We start from the raw sequence: 20138 nt of genomic DNA, 5'->3' as shown, positions 1-20138 counted from the left end.
CACACTGCTTAAGTACTGTCATTCAGGGTGCTAGTCCTATAGTATATAGCAGCAATAGGGGCCGGGATGCTCCCCTTCCCGGCGGGGCGGAGGGTCCCAGCGTGATGGAGTGGCATGAACCACTCTGGCGTCGGGCCGCCCCAAAGGTGCGGACGTCCCCGCACCTTTAGGGGCCAAGCCCTCACATTAAGGTGCTAGGCCCGCGCCGGAGTGGTTGGCACTCCTCCGGCCGGTGGGAATGGCCTTTGGCACCACGCCAGCCGGGGCCGAAGAGACTTCGCCGGCCGGCGGAAGTCCGCGCATGCGCCGGAGCAACAGCAGCTGCTGACGTCATCCCCGCGCATGCACAGGGGAGGAGGTCACTTCCGCCTCTGCCATGGTGAAGACCATGGTGAACGCGGAAGGAAAAGAGTGCCCCCATGGCACAGGCCCGCCCGCCGATCGGTGGGCCCCGATCACGGGCCAGGCCACCGTGAGGGCACCCCCCCCGGGGGCCAGATCGCCCCGCCCCCCCAGGACTCCGGAGCCCGCCCGCCTGCTCCCGCCGGTAAGGTAGGTGGTTTGATCCACGCCGGCGGGAGAGGCTTGACAGCGGCAGGACTTCGGCCCATCACGGGCCGGAGAATCGCTGGGGGGGGGGGGGGGGGGGGGGGCGCCGACCGGTGCGGCGCGATTCCTGCACCCGCCGAAACTCTGGTGGCGGAGAATTCGGGACACGACGGGGGCGGGATTGACGCCGCCCCCCGGTGATTCTCCGACCCGGTGGGGAGTTGGAGAATCCCGCCCAGGATCCTGAATGTGGATGTTTAGAGCTCTGTATCTCTGATCCAGATCCTGTGAAAACAGTTACCCTTAGTCATTGGCAGGTAGTTGCAGCAATATCCCTCAGTTTGACACTCCTCGCAGTGTATTTTCGTCAGCTGGGTTTGGGAGGCAATCCCAGTGGAGATTTGTGCCACTCCATAACCATTAAGAAAATGTTGAGTGTCCATGTTAAGCCTCAGATTATAAAGAATGCAAAGAACAAAATCCACAGTTACATTACAATCTCTTTTCACCTGAATTACCTGGGTCTGCATGACACCGTCTGTAGCCACGGTAACACTGTTTTGCCTGGAAGTGATGCGTTTCCTTCTCTTTTTAAGTACAACATAAATACGTACATAAACCAACAATGTAACAAAAAATGGCAAGTAGAAGGACACGATGGATGAATACACAACAAAATCTGGATTGGATATAGAACACAATCTGGGGTCATCTGCAAATTGAATAAAGCAGAATATCAGAAGTTTCATCAATTCATTAAATGTTATTTTCTAATCTAGCATGACCGTATATTTCAAAGTTACAGATATATTGTTCTCAAAATGGACAATTTTATACTATTTCATATTCGGAGTAAGGCAACTTATTTTTTGTATAGCTACTAATATTTTTGTGTGGTGCAAAGAGCGACCAGTGATCTCTGTTGTTCTTTATTACCACATAATCAGATTGCCGATGTATGCTGTAACCACAGTAAATGCCAACTTTTCAGCCAATAAAAAATTATGTGGGGCATAAAAACTGGCTTATACACTCTGAGCTGAATAACTTCCTTCTGCACTGTAAAATCCTGTGTATCTATCCAAAGAAATACAGGGATAGAGGGATAGGTGGAGGTGTGGGCTTAAGTAGGGTGCTCTTTCCAAGAGCCGGTGCAGACTCGATGGGCTGAATGGCCTCCTTCTGCACTGTAAATTCTATGATTCTATGATAACTGAGGAGCAGGTAGATTGTCTGTTGGTCAGAGTAGAAATTAGGAGTGGAGAAGGGTAGGAACAACATAATTTAGAGGGTCCGGGAGTCATCATGGAAGGTTGATGAAAGATGGGAGGCAGAGGTGAGAATCGATGATTATGTAGGAGGTCAATGATCGCAGCGATGGGTGGATTGGAAAACTGGTGAACTTGGCCAGCTGGAGGGCAAGTACCCCTGCTCCTTCTGGCTCACAAACAGTGCTGGAAGGGCCCTTCTGCATAGCAATCCTTGCCTACCTTCAGCTGCCAGGTTTTCCAAGGCGCAGAAAGTTGGCTGGTTAGGGTCAAAGCAGAGATCAGCGCCGGAATTCTCCCCTACCTGGCGGGGCAGGGGGTCCCGGCGTAGCAGAGTGGTGCCAACCACTCCGGCGTCGGGCCTCCCTAAAGGTGCGGAATTCTCCGCACCTTTGGGGGGCTCGGCCCGCGCCGGTGTGGTTGGCACCACGCCGACTGGCGCCAAAACCGGCGCCAACGGCCTTTGACGCCCGCCGGCCGGCGTCGGGGCTGGCTGAAAGGCCTTCGCTGGTTCGCGCATGCACCGGTGCGTCAGCTACCGCTGACGTCACCTCCGGCGCATGTGCGGTAGGGGGGTTCTCTTCCGCCTCCACCATGGTGGAGGCCGTGGCGGCGGCGGAAGAAAAAGAGTGCCCCCACGGCACTGGCCCGCCCGCCCATCGGTGGGGCCCAATCGCGGGCCTGGCCACCGTGAGGGCACCCCCCCAGGGTCCGATTGCCCCGTGCCCCCCCCCAGGACCCCGGGGGGCCTGCTCGCGCCGCCAATCCCGCCGCCGCCAGAGGTGGTTGAAACCATGGCGGCAGGAGAGGCCTCTCAGCGGCGGGACTTCGGCCCATCGCGGGCCGGAGAATCGCCGCAGGGGGCTCGCCGATAGGCGCGGAGGGCACGCCGATCGGGGCGGTGCAATTCCCGTCACCGCCAATTCCTGGATGGCGGAGAATTCCTGCCACGGCGGGGGCGGGATTGTCGCCGGTCCCGGGCAATTCTCCGACCCTGCGGGGGTCGGAGAATTTCGCTCCAGTTCTGAGATGTACAAACCCATCAGAATATTTAAAGGAGTGACTTGCTGTGGTTAGGCTGACTGCACCCCAAAAACAAGCCTCCCACCTCCCCCCACTTCTCCATTAAATGTAGAAATGGATGGGTTCAAAGTAGGTTAGGTTGGAGTTGAAATTTTTAACACTATTGAACACCCTACCCAAACCACAATCAGCAAGATTTAAAGGACCAAATTATGGGAAGAACCTATCAGCCTTCGCCCGAGGACACAGGACAATGGGCTCAAATATGGGACAACCCCATAGAATAAGGGAAATTTCCCCATTTATTTCAACTTTGATGACTATCCCAATGTACCTGAAGCTTTAAGTCAATTTAAATATGTCAGGAATGGAAATTTAGAGTCCCTTTGCCCGTTTTTCCCGGTGGCTATTTATCCTGCCTTTGTTTCCCAGTTTGACTGTTGCTGTTCCTGCTCCTGTTTTAATGGAAGGCATCCTTGTTGTCTTTGTAACTGAACAATCACCTCAATGATTGGTGCTACCTCCATTACTATTCCTCCTACTCACCACTGCAAACCCCTCTCCACCAAAATACCACCACCCAAATCTTGTTATTTTTTCATGCATTTTATTCCAAACATGTGTAAAATAAAATCAACATATACAAAAGCACACTCCACATACTCTCAGTCCACACTTTGTACAATATTCCCCTTTATACCTCCTCCCCATCCCATGCCCCTCCCCCCACCCTGCAACAAACAGTTCCTCAAACATTGTCATGAACAACCCTCACCATGCCTCGATACCCTCCTCCAACTCCTTCAACTCAAATTTAATCTTTTCCAACTGGAGAAAATCGTATAAACCCCCTAGCCAAGCCTCTACACCCTGGGGCGCATTCGACCTCCAATTTAGCAAGATCCTTCACCAGGCCATTAGAGAAGCAAAAGCCACAAAATTGGCCCCTTTCCCCACCAGCAGCTCCAACACTGAAACCCATAGATCACCACAATTGGATCCGGCCTGACCTTCACCCCCACAATCTGAGATAGCATCACAAATGCCGCTTCCTAGTACCTCTCCAGCTTCTCACAAACCATATGTACATGATTCGCCGGCCCTCACCCACACTTCTCTCACCCATCGTCCACCTCTTGGAAGAGCCCATTCATCCTCACCCAGGTCATATGTACCTTGTGCACCACCTTAAACTGAATCAAGCTCATCCTCATGCAGGAGACAGTTGAATTCACCCGACGCATCGCCTTGCATCACAGTCCCCAGCCTATCTCCTCTCCTAAGTCCACCTCCATTTGCTGTTGATCCTCACCATCTGCACCCCCCCCAACCCCCCCCCCCCCCCCCCCCCCCCCGATCCCCCAACCACCGTATATATCCCCAATCCCATCCTCTCCCACCTCATCTGGGAGCAATATTTGCTTCAGTGAGGTGTACTCCGGTAACCTAGAGAATGTCCTCTATTCTTGGGGCTGATTTAGCACAGGGCTAAAGAGCTGGCTTTTAAAGCAGACCAAGGCAGGCCAGCAGCATGGTTCAATTCCCGTACCAGCCTCCCCGAACAGGCGCTGGAATGTGGCGATTAGGGGCTTTTCACAGTAACTTCATTTGAAGCCTACTTGTGACAATAAGCGATTTTCATTTCATTTCATTTTTCACTCTTTCACGCAAGGTTTATATCTAAATTCACTCCCCCTCAGCAACCCAACCCGCTCCTGCAACTCATCCAGATCTGCAAATTTCCCTTCCAAGTACAAGTCCCTCGCCCTCACCAGCCCTGCCTCCCTCCACCTCTCATACATCCCATCCATCTGCTCCGGCTTAAACCGATGCTCCCCGCACAATGGTGTCAGCACCGACATCCCCTCCAACATAAAGTGTCTCTGCAGCTGATTCCACACCCTGACCATTGACTGTACCACCGGGCTCCCCGTATACTTCACCCAGATCTTGCTGAGAAATATAACTCTTGGTAATTAAAATAAACACAATTAGTTTATCATTAAAGAAAATCCCACGAGGACTCTTCCTGAATTCCTGTCAAGGTTAGGTCTATTTACCTCTCTTAGCCTGCCCTTTGTAGTGCGGAGAACACATGAGGTTTAAAGGATTGTTCTTGCTACATGAGCATTACGGCAAACTTTATTTTTAATTAATGAAACGAAGTTCGTACGTGTTAAGCTGAAACAAAACAAGCCCTGGAAAGAACTGTTGCAATGTTCCTATGAAATTCCTTTGTCTTCAGGATTGAGACTGCTTTTTTAGAATTGCACCGAAATTGCAGATAAAGGAACGTGGATTAAGCATTCATCAGTTACCATTGACAACACACATTTCCAGACTTAGGGCTTTTCATTGATTTAATAAAGAGCCTGAAATTGTCTTTCACTTCAATGCTATGGATAATCTTGTGCCGAGTGTATACAATCTAATCACTCTTCCAGTGGACATTTCATTATGGTTATGATTCAGATCTCTCTAAATATCATCTGGAGGTTTGGCTCATGTCTGAATGAGGGCCATTATTGATCAAGTTGGACTGGATATACAGAGGCCCTTTTAATCATTGATAATGTTTTCCAACTGAGAAAAGTTTATTTCATTAAAATTCTTCTGTACCTGTTGTGTTGAAACCAAACAGGAGAGGGCAAGACACTGCAAACGAAAGTATCCACACAGCAGTAATCATTATAGTCACCCGCCTCCTGGAACTGTAATTTGTGTTGTATAGCATTGGCATCACAACAGCAGTGTACCTTAAACCAAGAGAAAACAACATTTTACCACCAGACCATAAAAGTGGATTGTAATGCAGTCAAAGAAATGCAAACCTTCAGTAAAGTCACTGCAGTCCCAGATCACCATAGGCTGCTTCTCCTTTGAAGGGGAGAGCTGACTGCTGGTGATTTAACCTGATGATCACCACACCTCAGGCAAGGAGCAATGCTGAGAAAGCAGGCCTTCATGAATAACCTCAGCTGGTACAGGAATTGAACCCATGCTTTTGGCCTTGCTCTGCACCACAAACCAGCTGGCCAGCCAACTGAGCTAAACTGGCCCCAGAAGCACAGCACACCAAATAGTCTCTGGGGATAACTCATTTCAGCTCCTAAAGCTATTGATGTATTGGTGATATAATAATTACTTGAGGCAGATTTGCGCTAGAAATGGAGAATGTTCTGCAGAAGTTAGCCACTATTAGGGGACATCTGGCACATTTCAAAGGGAACATTTGGAGGAGAATGCATGTGACATTTTTGATTTGAGGTTGTAGTCTTGAAGATGCATTTTAATATGTTTACTGTCCCAAAACACTGGGTATCCAGGCAACCCTATGTTGTAAGCAAACAGTTCCCACCAAATCTGTAAGGCACCAAACATCTTTCTTTTGTATCTTTAGTGACTCTTTTCCAATTACCTGACTTTATTCTTTCAAATTAAAATTCTGATAATATGCCCAGGGTATCACTGCAGATTGAAACCATCCTGTTAGTTACGTATTCAAAAACTCTAACAGATTTGTCAAATACTATTTCTCTTTTGTAAAACCACGTTGACTTTGTCTGATCATGCGATGATTTTCTAGTTGCATGGTCAGAATAACAGACTAGTAGTTCTCTGTTTCATTTTCCCTCCTCTCTTGAATAGAGCCTGGCACATACGCTAAACTCCAAAATGCTGGGATTGTTCTAGAAACCACGACATTTTGGAAAAACAGGTGGTGAGATTTTCCAGTCGTTCACGCTGGCGGAATCTTCCGGTCCCGCCAATGGTGCGCCCCCACCTTGGGGTTTCCAGCGGTGAGGGGTGCATTCAACAGGGATCCTCGTTGACAATGTTAGGACCAGAAGATCCTGCCGCCGGCCAATGGCGAACTCCCTCCATGAAACACGTGGCAGGTAGCGTGGAAACTCGCGCTGATATAGTGCATCCAATGTCTCTGCAGCTACCTCTTACAGAACATTATAATGTAGGCCATGAAGTCCTGGAGTTAATTTTCATTCCCTTAAGTTTGTCGAATAATTTTTCTCTGTTGATTTCATAACCTTACGGTCTTCCATCTGATAAGCCCCTAGGTTATACTCTATCTCTGGTACCTGTATGTAATTTGTTTCTTCTACTGTAAATACAGACACTTAAATGTGAAGATTGGCTCTTCACGTCAGAACTAAGGAAGATGTTAAAGTTGAAGCTCTTTCATAAATCAATGACTGCAACACTAAAGAGTTACCGCATGGATTATCATTATTAATATTGATAAATATCCTTAGTACAATTCCTCACATTTAAAACACTTTAAAATATAGTAGGGATGGACTTACCTGTCAATACTGATAGCACAAAGGTTTAAAATACTTGCTGTGCACATCATGACATCCAGCGTCACAAAGATGTTGCAGCTTGTGCGACCAAATCTCCAATCCCCAACCACCTGTGGGAGATAATGTTCACTTGTAATTCCTTAACAAAAAAATTGGTAAGATATCAATAGGAGCCCCGGTTTCCTCCCACAAGTCCTGAAGGTTGTGCTGTTAGGTGAATTGGACATTCTGAATTCTCCCTCTGTGTATCTGAATAGGCACCGGAATGCAGCGACTAGGGGATTTTCACAGTAACTTCATTGCAGTGTTAATGTAAGCCTACTTGTGACAATAAAGATTATTAAAATTCAATTAAAAAGAAGCATCTAAAAAAAAATAGAAGGATACCAAATATGAATAAAATAGTACAAGCACATGGCAGACATAACTGCTGTGCCGAATGTTTCTGTTACTGAATTTCCTACATGCTGTTGGTAAAATGTGAATGATATGTAAGAGCCTGGTCTTGAAAAGAATGAGCGACACAACTGAAGGTCATCAATATAGTCACCTTCCTCTTCTCCTCTGTGCATTGCAGTATGAGACAAACCATTCCCCATTGTTTTTACATCCAGTAGATTATACTCTTGAGTTTTTTCTACAACAAAGTCCTTCTCTATGTGGACAACTCAAGAGTTTGACTCACAATATCCAACTGGAACTAGCCAGCTGCGCTGGAGGTTTTCAACTCCACTTCCATTGAATGACTGGATGTCAGCTTGGTATTCAGAGGCTAGAAATCTCTGCTCCACTGGCCAGGATTCCCTGTAGTGACACCTAATCCCTAATCTGCTGAGTCAGAGGCTAGAATGCTACCATTGGGCCCATGCTCACTGCAGTAATATAGTTGTAATATGAGCAACATGTTGGTTCAAGTTGATTCCTGGCCTACTTCAGGATTTGAAATCCAGATTCCAAGTTGAGACTTTAATACAGGACTGAGGGAATGTTGCTGGATCAGAGGTGTTGTCTTTTGGGTGAGAGGTTAAACTCACGACCTTCTGCTTGTTCACCTACTCTCTAAACCTTTCCACCTCTCTATCCGCCTTAAAAGCATGCATTACAATATCCACCTCTTTGATCAAGCTTCTGGTTACCTGTCCTCAGCACTTGTTCTAAGTGGTGTTCAACATGGAGGAGCACTAATTCACCAGCTGAATGAGGGTGCTAGGTGGTAATCAGCTTAAAGTTTCCTTGCCTGTGACTGACCTGCATGCCATGAATTTTCATGGGGTCCAATATCAATGTTGAGGGCTCCCAGGGCCACTCATTCCCAATTGTATTCTGCTGTGCCACCCGCTACCTCTGATGAACATGACGGTGGGACAAGACATAGCAAGGGATGGTAATAGGGGCTTTTGGGAATTTGGTGAGAGAAATAATTTTGTGAACATGACTATATCAGGCTGTTGTTTGACTGCTCTCCATACTTTAGTATAAGTTCCCAGATATTTTAGAGGACTTTGCATGCAGGGTCAGCTGGTCTGGGTGCATCTTTGTCAGATCTGAATCCAATGTCTAGGTTAAAAGGACAATTTAACGATAACTAGAATAACCCATTGACACAAGAGTGATCAATCATGCAGTGGTCTTTGGTTAGGATACTGACGGTGAGAACATTCAGCTCAATTAAGATACCATCAGTGGGTATGAGAGCACTGAAAATGTATTTATTTTGATGGATGCTCCATGCATATATATATTATTCCTGTAATTTAGTGATTCTTGAGACTTTGTGGCACCAGTTGCTAAGTAATACAACAATTGATGACAGTGATAGAGTGAATAAGGAATGTTGATACAGAAATTGTGGCTCTGCTGAGTTATATTTGGTGAAATTGGAACCTTGGCTGTTAAATCATTCAGCAAAAACAACTTAAGTAGCCAAAAGAGTACAAGGAGTGGTTGTTAAATTACACTGCAACATGGAGACTTATTAATTAACCTTGAGTTTACAGTATTTCATTCACATAGGAGTATTAGAAAATACACTGTACTAACAAGCTCCGTTATTTAAGCATATTGCACTCCATAATAGGCACATAATAGCTCATTGCATGAAAAAATGGCTTTTGTACACCAGTACTAATCCCAAGCTTATGTCGCTTTAGTGCTGATTCAACTACCAATGGAAATAAGCTTTCTCTATTTAACTTCATAAACATTTTCACACTTTAAGCACTTGAATTAAACTCTCCCTTAACCTTCTCTGTTCCAATCAATGGAGACTATTTTAAAACGTTCTCATCAGTAACAAGGCAGCATAAATTGAAATTTAGAACAAGAAGTATAAGACACTGGAAGGGACTTTTCAACAAATTATTAGAGTATGGAATAGATTAATACAAGTGGCATTTCTTTGGAGCTTAGTCAACCATGGCATTTAGGGGTGAATGAGCCAAATACATAGGGCGTGATTCTCTGGAAAGATTTCTGTGTGGTAGCGAGTGGGAACTGCCGTGAGCTTCTTTGCGCTCGGTCCAGCGAGGCCGGTAACACTATTCAATGTTAATTGATCCGCTTAATGAAGCCCTATGGGCTTCTCACCACAAATGACAGCTTGCCAGCCCATTCACCAGGACGCCGCTCACCAGGCACCCCGCTAACAAGGTCAAGTAGCACTTAAACAGCTCTTGCACAGCCAACCCCAGTCAACTCGCAACCATGGCGCTGAGAAGATTGGCCATATGATTTAGCGATGCAGACCTGGCCAGGTACCTCGATGCGGTGGAGGCAAGGAGAGATACCCTGTTCTCCCGAGGGTCCCGGAGGGTGAGCCACAAGGCAACCACTGCTGCTTGGGATGAGCTAGCGGTGGTTGTAATCTCTGGGAGCGTGAGCAGGAGGACTGGCCTCCAGTGCCATAAAAAGGTCAACGACCTACACCGGGCAGCATGAGTGAGTAAACACCAATGTGCCTCAACTCCCTGAGACCTTTTCACCCCCACTCAAACATCTCCCCCAACTCTCCTTATGGCCCACTTCCCTCCCCTCACCCTTCAACCACCCCCCAACCCTCCCTTCACATCCCCCACCCTCCCACCACTGTGAACCATGCGTGCGTCTAATGATGCCCTCTCTGTCTCTGAAGGAGAAGCTCTCCCACAATCGTTGGGAGAGAGCCCAGACTGGTGGCGGGGTGCCGGACTTAAGAATCCTCACCATCTTCGAGGAACGGGCCCTGGAGATGACTGGAGTAGTCAAGGACAGAACGGTCACCAACATGGATGTTGGCGGAAAAGGCAGAGGTGAGGAACTATCAGGCCCCACACGGAGGACCTGTCAAACGTGAGCAGTGATTGCCGTACTCACTGATCCATCCCTCCCCCTGACCACATTCTCCCATTGGTCCACCAGCCGACGGCATCGGCCCATCCCGGGTGGCCCCCTCTACAGCCTCCCAGGAGAACACCTTGGTGGAGAGCTCAGAGGAAAACATGTCTGATGCATCACAGCTGTCATCTCCACCCTCCACCACCACAGGTACACACACCTCTGTGGGGAAAGTTTGCTAGGCTTCTCAGGTACAATTTGGTGAGCACCACACAGCTGCTGATGTACATCAGGTGGAGGCAGGAACACCCAGGCGAGACAGCGGTCGGAGGTCCCAGCCTGATGCTCAGCCTGTGGAAAAGGGTTACCCGGAGCTGATGGAGACGTTAGGGTGCGGTCAGGACATTCAGAGGGAGATTTCAGTGTCACATCAGCTGGTCCATGGCCAATTGGAGAAATCCCAGAGGCTATGGGCGCAGGAGATTTTGTCGGCAATGTGTGGCACCGAGACTAACACTGCTAGTGTGCCGACCGCAGTGGCGAGTCTGGTGAACGGCGTTGGCACCATGAATTAAGGTGTCCAAGGCATCGCGCTGTCGGTGATGGCCATGGCTGAGGGTCTTGGCAGTATGTCTACCTCGCTGGGGGAGGTTATCCAGTACCAGGCTGACCTTGATGAGGTGCTGCGGGACATGATCGCTCTCAGATGGGAATGGCCGAGGTGCTGCGGAGCGTGTCCCAGTTGCAGGTGGGCAATACTGAGGCACTGCAGAGCCTGGCCCAATCACTGAGGAGCATCGCCAAGGGTGTCGTCATGATGGTGCAGACCATGGTGAACCTCCAGGTCTGGCAGAGCCAGATGATGAAGGGACAGCCGGGGCTCCAACCAGCTGCCCCTCCGTATCAAGGTGAACCCCAGGGCCATATGGGCGCCATCTAGGAGTTGGGGGTGCTGGATATCAACCCGGACCTATCCCATTGAGTGGTGGTGGCCACGAGCTCCACCTAGTTCCATGATGGGGCCGCGTATCGAGGTCAGCATACGGGACAGCGCGCCGAGTTGTAGAATCGCCGGGGGGGGGGGGGGGGGCGTGTCAATCGTGCCACGCCGCCCCGTCGTCGGCTCACCTATTCTCCGGCACTGATTTTCAGGCACCAGCAGGATCGCCGCCGCGCCAGTCAGGGCCATTGAAAGCGGACCCCCCGGTGATTCTCCGGACCTCGATGGGCCGAGTGCCTGCTGAGTTCGGCCGAGTCCCACCGACGTGGGTTATGCCGGCGGGACCTCGGAGTTCTGTGTGTGGGGTCTGTCCTGGTGGGGGGATCCAACCCGGGGGGGGGGGGCTCCACAGTGGCATGGCCCGCGATCAGGGCCTACCGATTGACGGGCGGGCTAGTTCCATGGGGGCCTATGTTCCTCCACGCCAGGCCCCTGTAGGGCTCCAGCATATTGCCTGGGGGCAAGCACGAAGACGAGAACCCATGCGCAGGGACGAACACGCGGCGGCCGCAGTGCGCATGCGCGAACTTGTGCCGGCCATGGTGTGCATGCGCAAATCTGCGGCGGCCATGGCGCACCGGCTTTTGGATGCCGGATCTGCGGACACCACTCGTACTAGCCCCCTAGGATGGGGTGCATAGCTACCCGTTGATGCCGGTGTGGCTCGTGCCACTTTTTACGCCGGCGTCACAACTTGGCCGCAGGATTGGGGAATCCCGGCCTATAGGTCTGGCGGCATGGTAGCACAGTGGTTAGCATTGTTTATTCACAGCTCCAAGGTCCCAGGTTTGATTCCTGGCTTGAGTCACTGCCTGTGCAGCATCTGCACGTTGTCCCTGTGTCTGCGTGCTGCGGTTTCTGCGGTTTCCTCCCACAAGTCCCGAAAGACGTGCTGTTAAGTGAATTGGACATTCTGAATTCTCCCTCTGTGTACCCGAACAGGTGCCGGAATGTGGCGACTAGGGGCTTTTCACAGTAACTTCAATGCAGTGTTAATGCTAGCCTACATGTGACAATAAAGATTATTATTATAGTTGATCATTGGGAAGTATGTTTCTCGGGGTGTTTGTGTGTTGTAATCTGATTTGATACATGTTTGTAATAAAATACAATTTTTTAAAAGTTAGCTGGGCCCTCATGCCCCAGAGCCCCCAGAGGATGGCCACCAAGGGCATCAAAGGCCACATGACGAGGTAAGCAGCTGGCTGCCGCCACCTCTAATGTGCATCCTGGGGAGACACCGAGATGTAGCGGTAGAATGAGGAAGGCCAAGCACATCAAGGATCACTGAGGGACTTGGGGGAGATGGGAGAGGGTGGGGAGGGGGGTAGGTAGTAGGTGAGAAGGGTGAGGGGGTGGTGGGGAGAGTGAGGCGGCACCATTAGGAATGGAGAACTGTATGAGACCTGTGACACATTAAAAACACTTGAGCACAATCAGTAAGACACCTATCACTTTCTACCGTGTTACAGGCTGACCTCCGAACCCTCGGTCCATCTCTCAAGGCATCTCCCCCTCTCTGTAGCACTGAGCCACCCCCTGGCCGTGGACATGTCCCTGGAACTGTGTTCCATACCCTGGGTGTTCAGATGTTGGCTGCTGCGTTGTAGTGTTGCCTCCCGCAGTGTTCAAGCACAGTGTCCGTGCATCAAAGGTCTGATTGGAATGCTGGGCAATGACTCCCACATGCTACATGGCCCGCCCACCCATGAGAATCCACTTGGATTGTGTGAAATGCGACAACTACAATAGCTAATTCTCTGTCAGCAATAGCCTTCAGCTGCTCGGCCAGAGGTCTCGGCAGTCTATGAGGGTTATGGGTGGTCAATGGGGCAGATTTAGGGCTTGGTTTACCTCTGGAATGAGTACACACGATCCAGGGCTTGGTATGCTGGTGCTGCATAGTTGTCCCCCCCCCCCCCAAGTAACTTAGCTCACACCCATCACCTGAATGGGGTCTGCATCAGGGCTCTTGATCTTGGACCACTGTGCCCGAGGATGGAAGGGGCAACAGGGGGTGGGGATGCAGGCAGGCCTGCTGTGCAGGATAGCATGACAGATGCTGCATATGGGGTGCCGTATCCAGCCTACGCCGACTCTGCTGGACCTTCTCCAGTTTCTGGCTGCCTGGGTTGCCATCAGCACTGCGAGGACTACCGCTGCGAGGGCAACAAAACCATCCATTTTAGTGTTTATAAGGAATTGGAGAAAGACAGAGACCAACAATCAATTAGGGCTTCCATCCCAGGACCCTCAATTTCCCCAAGCCTCCCACATCCTTGTGTATCCGGCCTTCTCTCAGCGTGCCATCCACTGAGCCAGCTGTGGCTGGAGAACCCCGCTCTGCACACTCACCCTCGGCCACATTATGAGCCCCTCAATCTAAGACTGCTGCCGTGATCATTAGGGAGACCGAGCTCAGGTGCCCTCCCCTGATCCACATGCTCACCTCGGGTTGCGGAGATGTTCCCAGTGCCGCAGCCCAGCTCTTGAATTTTTGATTGTTGGCTGCTGCCTCTGTGGTGCTGATGCCTCCAGGGTTCAGACCTCACAGTTTAATTGGAATGCTAGATAATAACACTTGTCTAAGACATGGCATATGTACCCACAAGAATGTACTTGGGAACTGTTGAGTGCTCACATAACTAACAATGCCAATTCCTTATTAATAATAGCCTTCAGCTGTGCAGCCAGAGTTTGATCACAGCCGAAGGTAGTTAAAGGGATCTATAACATATAGGCTGCACGGTAGCATTGTGGATAGCGCAATCGCTTCACAGCTCCAGGGTCCCAGGTTCGATTCCGGCTTGGGTCACTGTCTGTGCGGAGTCTGCACATCCTCCCCGTGTGTGCGTGGGTTTTCTCCGGGTGCTCCGGTTTCCTCCCACAGTCCAAAGATGTGCAGGTTAGGTGGATTGGCCATGATAAATTGCCCTTAGTGTCCAAAATTGCCCTTAGTGTTGGGTGGGGTTACTGGGTTATGGGGATAGGGTGGAGTTGTTGACCTTGGGTAGGGTGCTCTTTCCAAGAGCCGGCGCAGACTCGATAGGCTGAATGGCCTCCTTCTGCACTGTAAATTCTATGAACTATATCCAAGAACAGTACTCTATCCTGGAAGTGTTTAGCATGGCAGACAGGCAGCAGCTGGAGTTGCCCTTGTTATGGGTATATACAGGATCAGAGGATGGCTATGAGGTCCTGCAGACGATAAGCTCCTCACCCTAGGGCAACCCCTCACCTATGATGTCCAGATCCCAACCAGGCACAACCTCCCTCGCCCTCCCCGAGCACTGGGGTAGCAGCTCCAGTATCCATGGGCTGCATGCCAGGGAATGGAAATGGCTACTCACCCCCTTGAATTCCGCTCAGCAGCCATTGCGACAGCTTCCCATTTTTAAAAAGGTGTGCTAAACATCACCCACATGATGGTAAGTCGGCTAGTTCCTGGGAGACCATTAGATTGGATTTCCATGGTGCTAATGAGATGGAGATTGGCCTTAATTGGTGTCAATGATCTTCTCACCACATTTGGGCAGGATCCGGAACCCGCCACCGGGAGCAGGGCAGTTAATCTTTAATATTTTAAATCTTTTTTATTATCACAAGTAGGCTTACATTAATACTGCAATGAAGTTACTGTGAAAAGCCCCTCGTCGCCACATTCTGCCGCCTGTTCGGGTTCACAGAGGGAGAATTCAGAATGTCCAATTCACCTAACAGCACGTCTTTCGGGACTTGTGGGAGGAAACCGGAGCACCCGGAGGAAATCCACGCAGACACAGGGAGAACGTGCAGACTCCGCACAGACTGTGACCCAAGCCGGGAAGCGAACTTGGGACCCAGGTTAGATAGTGAACCAATTTGCTCCCAGCGCGGATCCCGATTTTGGCCTCCCCCACTATTTAAGTAGCATGCCCGGATCTGCAGTGGGCGCAACACGGTGATTAAATCGCGCCCTGTGTCTATATTATTCTCAGATTGTAACTCAGACCAGGCTATGAATCTGGTGGTGACACTGTTGTTGCTGCAAATGTTTATCCTATTGAGGAATCCTGTTTCAATTTACTGGCCGAGCTTTGTCTATTCCAGATGTTGAGTCCCGTGTCCTTAGTTCAATGCCCATTCTCTTTTTCAGGATGCTGTTCAAAGCACTTTCAGGAGTGAGAGGAATCATCAGGTTATGCCAGTTGATTGTTTCACAAAATCTCACTTCAGGACACTACCAGTGTTGTCTTCCGCGGGTCACTTCACAGCTGGTGGTTCTACAAGCCTTGTTCTGAAAAGCTACTATTGCAGGTTTGCTAAAAGAACAAAATTGAGAAGCTGGCCTGCTGTTCCTTCTTTCAACTTGTTCTTATCAAGTTTTGAGAATGATTTATTTTGATCAGACAATGAAAGTTTCTTGCACTGCGCCACTTCCAGTTTGTTGATGCTTATGTCTCATCTAGGGAAAATTAAATGATCTATTTAGTGATGCTTTTTAGCCATAATTCTATTTGAGCAATTTAAATATTTAGGCCTTGAAATTTAGGCATTTAGAGTAGGGGGGGCGGGGGGTGTAATTTTATCACATGACACTTTAAAAGAAAACTTCACCAAAAACTATTGGAAGCGCACAGGAAATCTGGCATTTCTAAACCAAATACGTGGAAAATTGCCAGGAGTCTCTGCTACAACGTGCAATTTGTAGATATAATAAAACCAATGCATTAAATTTATGCATCAATAAAACAACAAAATTAAAATGGACCTCACATTTTCTGCATTTTTAAAATTCTTTCTTTGTATCTCCAGCATGTGCAGGTTTTCATAATCAATTTGCATGAATTATGTATCAGCATGTTTGAAAAGAGAATGCAAAAATGATGCACTACATTAATTTAATGGAAAAACAGCATGTTACCTCTTTGGAAAAAAATGTAAGAAGAAATTTACATATGAAAATTAAACAATGATATTTTTGGCTTTGGCCTAAATCTTACACTCCTCCCCTGTCCTGGGTGGGGTGGGGGGCAGTGGGGGGGCTGTTGAGGCGGGGGCTGGTGGGAACGTGAAATTGCATGGATAGGATTGCCTCCTGGATTCCAATCGGCCCAACGGATGTGATTTTACCATGTGGTGGGCAGGACCTCGAGTGGGAAGCTCGCCCTTGCCCTTATTGAGCTCATTCAGTGACCATAAGGGCCTTTTCTGCTCGGTCGCAATTTCCACGCTGAAAGATGCAGGGTACGTGAGGGTGGGAAATAGAAAAATGCACTATCCTTGATCGCGGAGCAGGGGTGGGGGTAAGTGAGGTTGGGACGCCTCTATGGGAAGCCCCCTTGTGGTGAATGTAACTCCGTAATTCACACTGTATTGTATATGCATGAGACCATGCATTTGTAAGTGCAGTTGTGTTGCCCGACCACTAGGGGGAGTAGCGCTGGGAATGCTTAGGAGTTTGTACAGGGCTCCATCCTTGGCTCCGCCCACGACTCCTCCCCCTGGACTGCTGTATAAATACCAATGCTCAGAGCCAGTCGTTCAGTTCATTGAGAGTTCAACACGGAACAGGCTGGCTCTGTTGTAAGTAGATTAAAACCACTGTTCATATCTTAAAGCACGTGTCTAGTGAATTGATGGTTCCATCACCCCTTTTGACTGGGGCACCCTTCCCTCATGTACTAGACACCTCTGGACCTTCCACTTCTCGCCCCTCCCCCGGGCCTATCCCCCATGGCAGTCTTCCTTCCAAGTGAGAATTGAAGACCAACATTCTGTCAATCAATGTTCATTTGAGTGTAAAATGGCAACGGGCCTGCCAGAGTTGACAGGGATATATCCCCCGCCGACTCTCCAGTTGGTTGGGGTCGAGCCCCCGCCATCTGAAAAATTCAGGTTTTTGAGTTGTTAGAACAGAATTTAGAATTAATTGAATTATTTTTTGCTATTATTTATCAGTAAAGTTGTGCTGGATTTAATGCAACCCATCACGTCAGGAAACATAGCAACCAGGCCCACTTAGGGGGCGACATGGTAACACAGTGGTTAGCACAGTTGATTCACAGCTCCAGGATCCCAGGTTCAATTCCCGGCTTGGGTCACTGTCTGTGTGGAGTCTACATGTTCTCCCCAAGTCTGTGTGGGTTTCCTCCGGGTGCTCCGGTTTCCTCCCACAGTCCAAAGATGGGCAGGTTAGGTGGTTTGGCCATGATAAATTGCCCTTAGTGTCCAAAAAGGTTAGGTGGGCTTACTGGGTAATGGGGATAGGGTGGAGGTGTGCGCTTAGGTGGGGTGCCCTCTCCAAGGGCTGGTGCAGACTCAATGGCCGAATTGCCTCTTCTGCACTGTAAATTCTATGATTCTATGAATCATGAACCTCCCCTGACTGAGTTGAAGGGCAGATGGGGCTGCTGCAGGATTCCCGGCCCCTGGAGGTGGGATGTCAATCAGTTTCATTGATGAGCCAGTTGACACCTATTATCCTTGAGCCCATTGTGGTGTAGTGATAGCTAAGGGATTAAATGGGGGCTAAACGGCTTTCCCAGACACTCAGAAGGCAACTCTCCAAAAGCTTGTTGGTTTTGCCAGCGGCCTCCCAGGTGTGGGTATCCCTTGTAATTGGGCACTGTGCCCGATTGAGGAGCCTGGCATCGGGAAGGGGAGGGGCTGTTGATATGCACACCACTGTCTTTGCCTTCTGCCTGTAGTGTGAAAGGTTCAAGTTAAACTTGTAAATAGACAACCTACATCATCAGTGATATAATATCACATGACAACAGAGTATGCTGAGAGTATTTCTATGTAAAGCCTTATACTGTATATATTTAGTAGAATGTTCAAGGACCTTCATAGAATAGTAAGAAGTCTTCCAACACCAGGTTAAAGTCCAACATGTGTGTTTCAAACACTAGCATTCAGAGCACTGCTCCTTCCTCAGGAAGGACTTTAACCTGGTGTTGTAAGACTTCTTACTGTGCTCACCCCAGTCCAACGCCGACATCTCCACATCATGGCTTCATAGAATACACCAGGGCTACCTAGACATTACAGAGTGTTACGCTCAAGCACAAAATTCAATTTGATGGTCAGGGATCGCAAAAACATTAGGAGAAATTATTTTGAGCTTCACTCCCTGTGCAATCCATTGGCAGGTGCACAGGGAACACTGATGCTATCCTCATTTCCATCCAGACCAGAGCAATTCCCAGAATAGATCTTTTCAAACTGAAGGAAAAGACATTCCTTGTTGTTGACTATTATTCCAAAAGGATTAAAGTTAAATATCTTCTTGGTTCCATGAAGCTGTAACGAAATTACTAAAATACTTGTTTGTCACACATGGAATTCCAGAATTAGTCATTTTGAGACAACGGTCCATGGTTTGTAAGCAGATTTTTGAAGCAGTTCACAGGACCCTATAGATTTGCCCACATGACTAGTTCACTTAAATACACTCAAGCTAAAAGGAGTAAGCACTTTATTAAAGAAAATTGGCGATATCAACTCAGTACTGTTGAGTTATTGTTCCATGTCACTTCTAATGGAAAGACAACTGCACACTCAACTTCTTGTTCTTATACACAGGCATATGCCATACTCTACAGAGAGTAAAGGAGAAGGAGGGTGTCTACCATGCAAATCAAACCTGAAACTATGATCAGCATCATAGAAATATAGAAGATAGGAGCAGGAGGAGGCCATTCGATCCTTCGAGCCTGCTCTGTCATGAAAATGAAAAATGAAAATGAAAATGGCTTATTGTCACGAGTAGGCTTCAATGAAGTTACTGTGAAAAGCCCCTAGTCGCCACATTCCGGCACCAGTTTGGGGAGGCTGTTACGGGAATTGAACCATGCTGCTGGCCTGCCTTGGTCTGTTTTCAAAGCCAGCGATTTAGCCCAGTGTGCTAAAAAGCCCCTGTCGTTCATTATGAGCAGGGCTGATCACCCAACTCAATAGCCTAATTGTGCTCCCCCCCCCCCCATATCCTATGATCCCCTTCATCCTAAGTGCTATATCTAACTGCTTCTTGAAAACATGCAGGACACGATTTCACGGAAAAGCTTCTGAGTGTGGTAGCAAGTGTTATGGGCCAGGGTTTAGAGAACCCCAAAGTGTATCATGGAGTTCACCTGACCCACAACTTTTAATAGATTGTGGTTATGGGGAGCACATACTTTACAGGTGTGGTGCAACAGAGTTAAAGTACATTTAAATTAAAACAATGTTTATTTATGAAACCAGTGAACACTTTATAAACCCACAGTAAACATATTAACAACTATCATCACCAATCATCCCCACAGATACAATATTCTATAAGTAACCCTGAATCTTTCCTTGCAACATCCATAAGACGAAATATCCTTTTTAAACACAGAGATCAGGTTTAAATTCTCTACTGAGAGCAGTTATCACTTTGAAATCACTCAAATGATCTGGAGACAGTCTTTAGATTGCAGAGAGATCCTTATACAGCTGCTTGCTTTTCCTGCAGCTATCCAGCTCTCAAAATGAAACTAAAAACACCCTGTAGCTGCCAGCCCAAAGCGAAAGTGAAAGACAGACAGCCCAGCTCCACCCACACTCGGACATCACTGTAGCTATTCGATAAACACCCATTTCTTAAAGGTACATCCACTACAGCTATTTAATAAACACCCAGTTCTTAAAGGTTCTCTC

At 48.5% G+C, this 20138-nt stretch overlaps 1 protein-coding gene across 1 annotated transcript in view; it reads right to left on the bottom strand.

Moving 5' to 3' along the window:
• Positions 1-20138, bottom strand: part of drd3 (dopamine receptor D3) — a 116216-nt gene that overhangs the window by 24643 nt on the left and 71435 nt on the right. The window contains exons 3-6 of the mRNA XM_038801243.1: positions 7163-7272; positions 5460-5596; positions 3175-3180; positions 1068-1261 (exon numbers count right to left, since the gene is read on the bottom strand). Of these exons, the coding sequence (XP_038657171.1) occupies positions 1068-1261; positions 3175-3180; positions 5460-5596; positions 7163-7272 (447 nt within the window). The remainder of the gene's footprint in view (positions 1-1067; positions 1262-3174; positions 3181-5459; positions 5597-7162; positions 7273-20138) is intronic.

Source organism: Scyliorhinus canicula, chromosome 7 (genome assembly GCF_902713615.1).
Source record: "Scyliorhinus canicula chromosome 7, sScyCan1.1, whole genome shotgun sequence".
Classification (NCBI taxonomy): domain Eukaryota; kingdom Metazoa; phylum Chordata; class Chondrichthyes; order Carcharhiniformes; family Scyliorhinidae; genus Scyliorhinus; species Scyliorhinus canicula.
The sequence above is the reverse complement of the archived record's forward strand: the minus strand, read 5'-3'. Positions and strand labels throughout refer to the sequence as shown.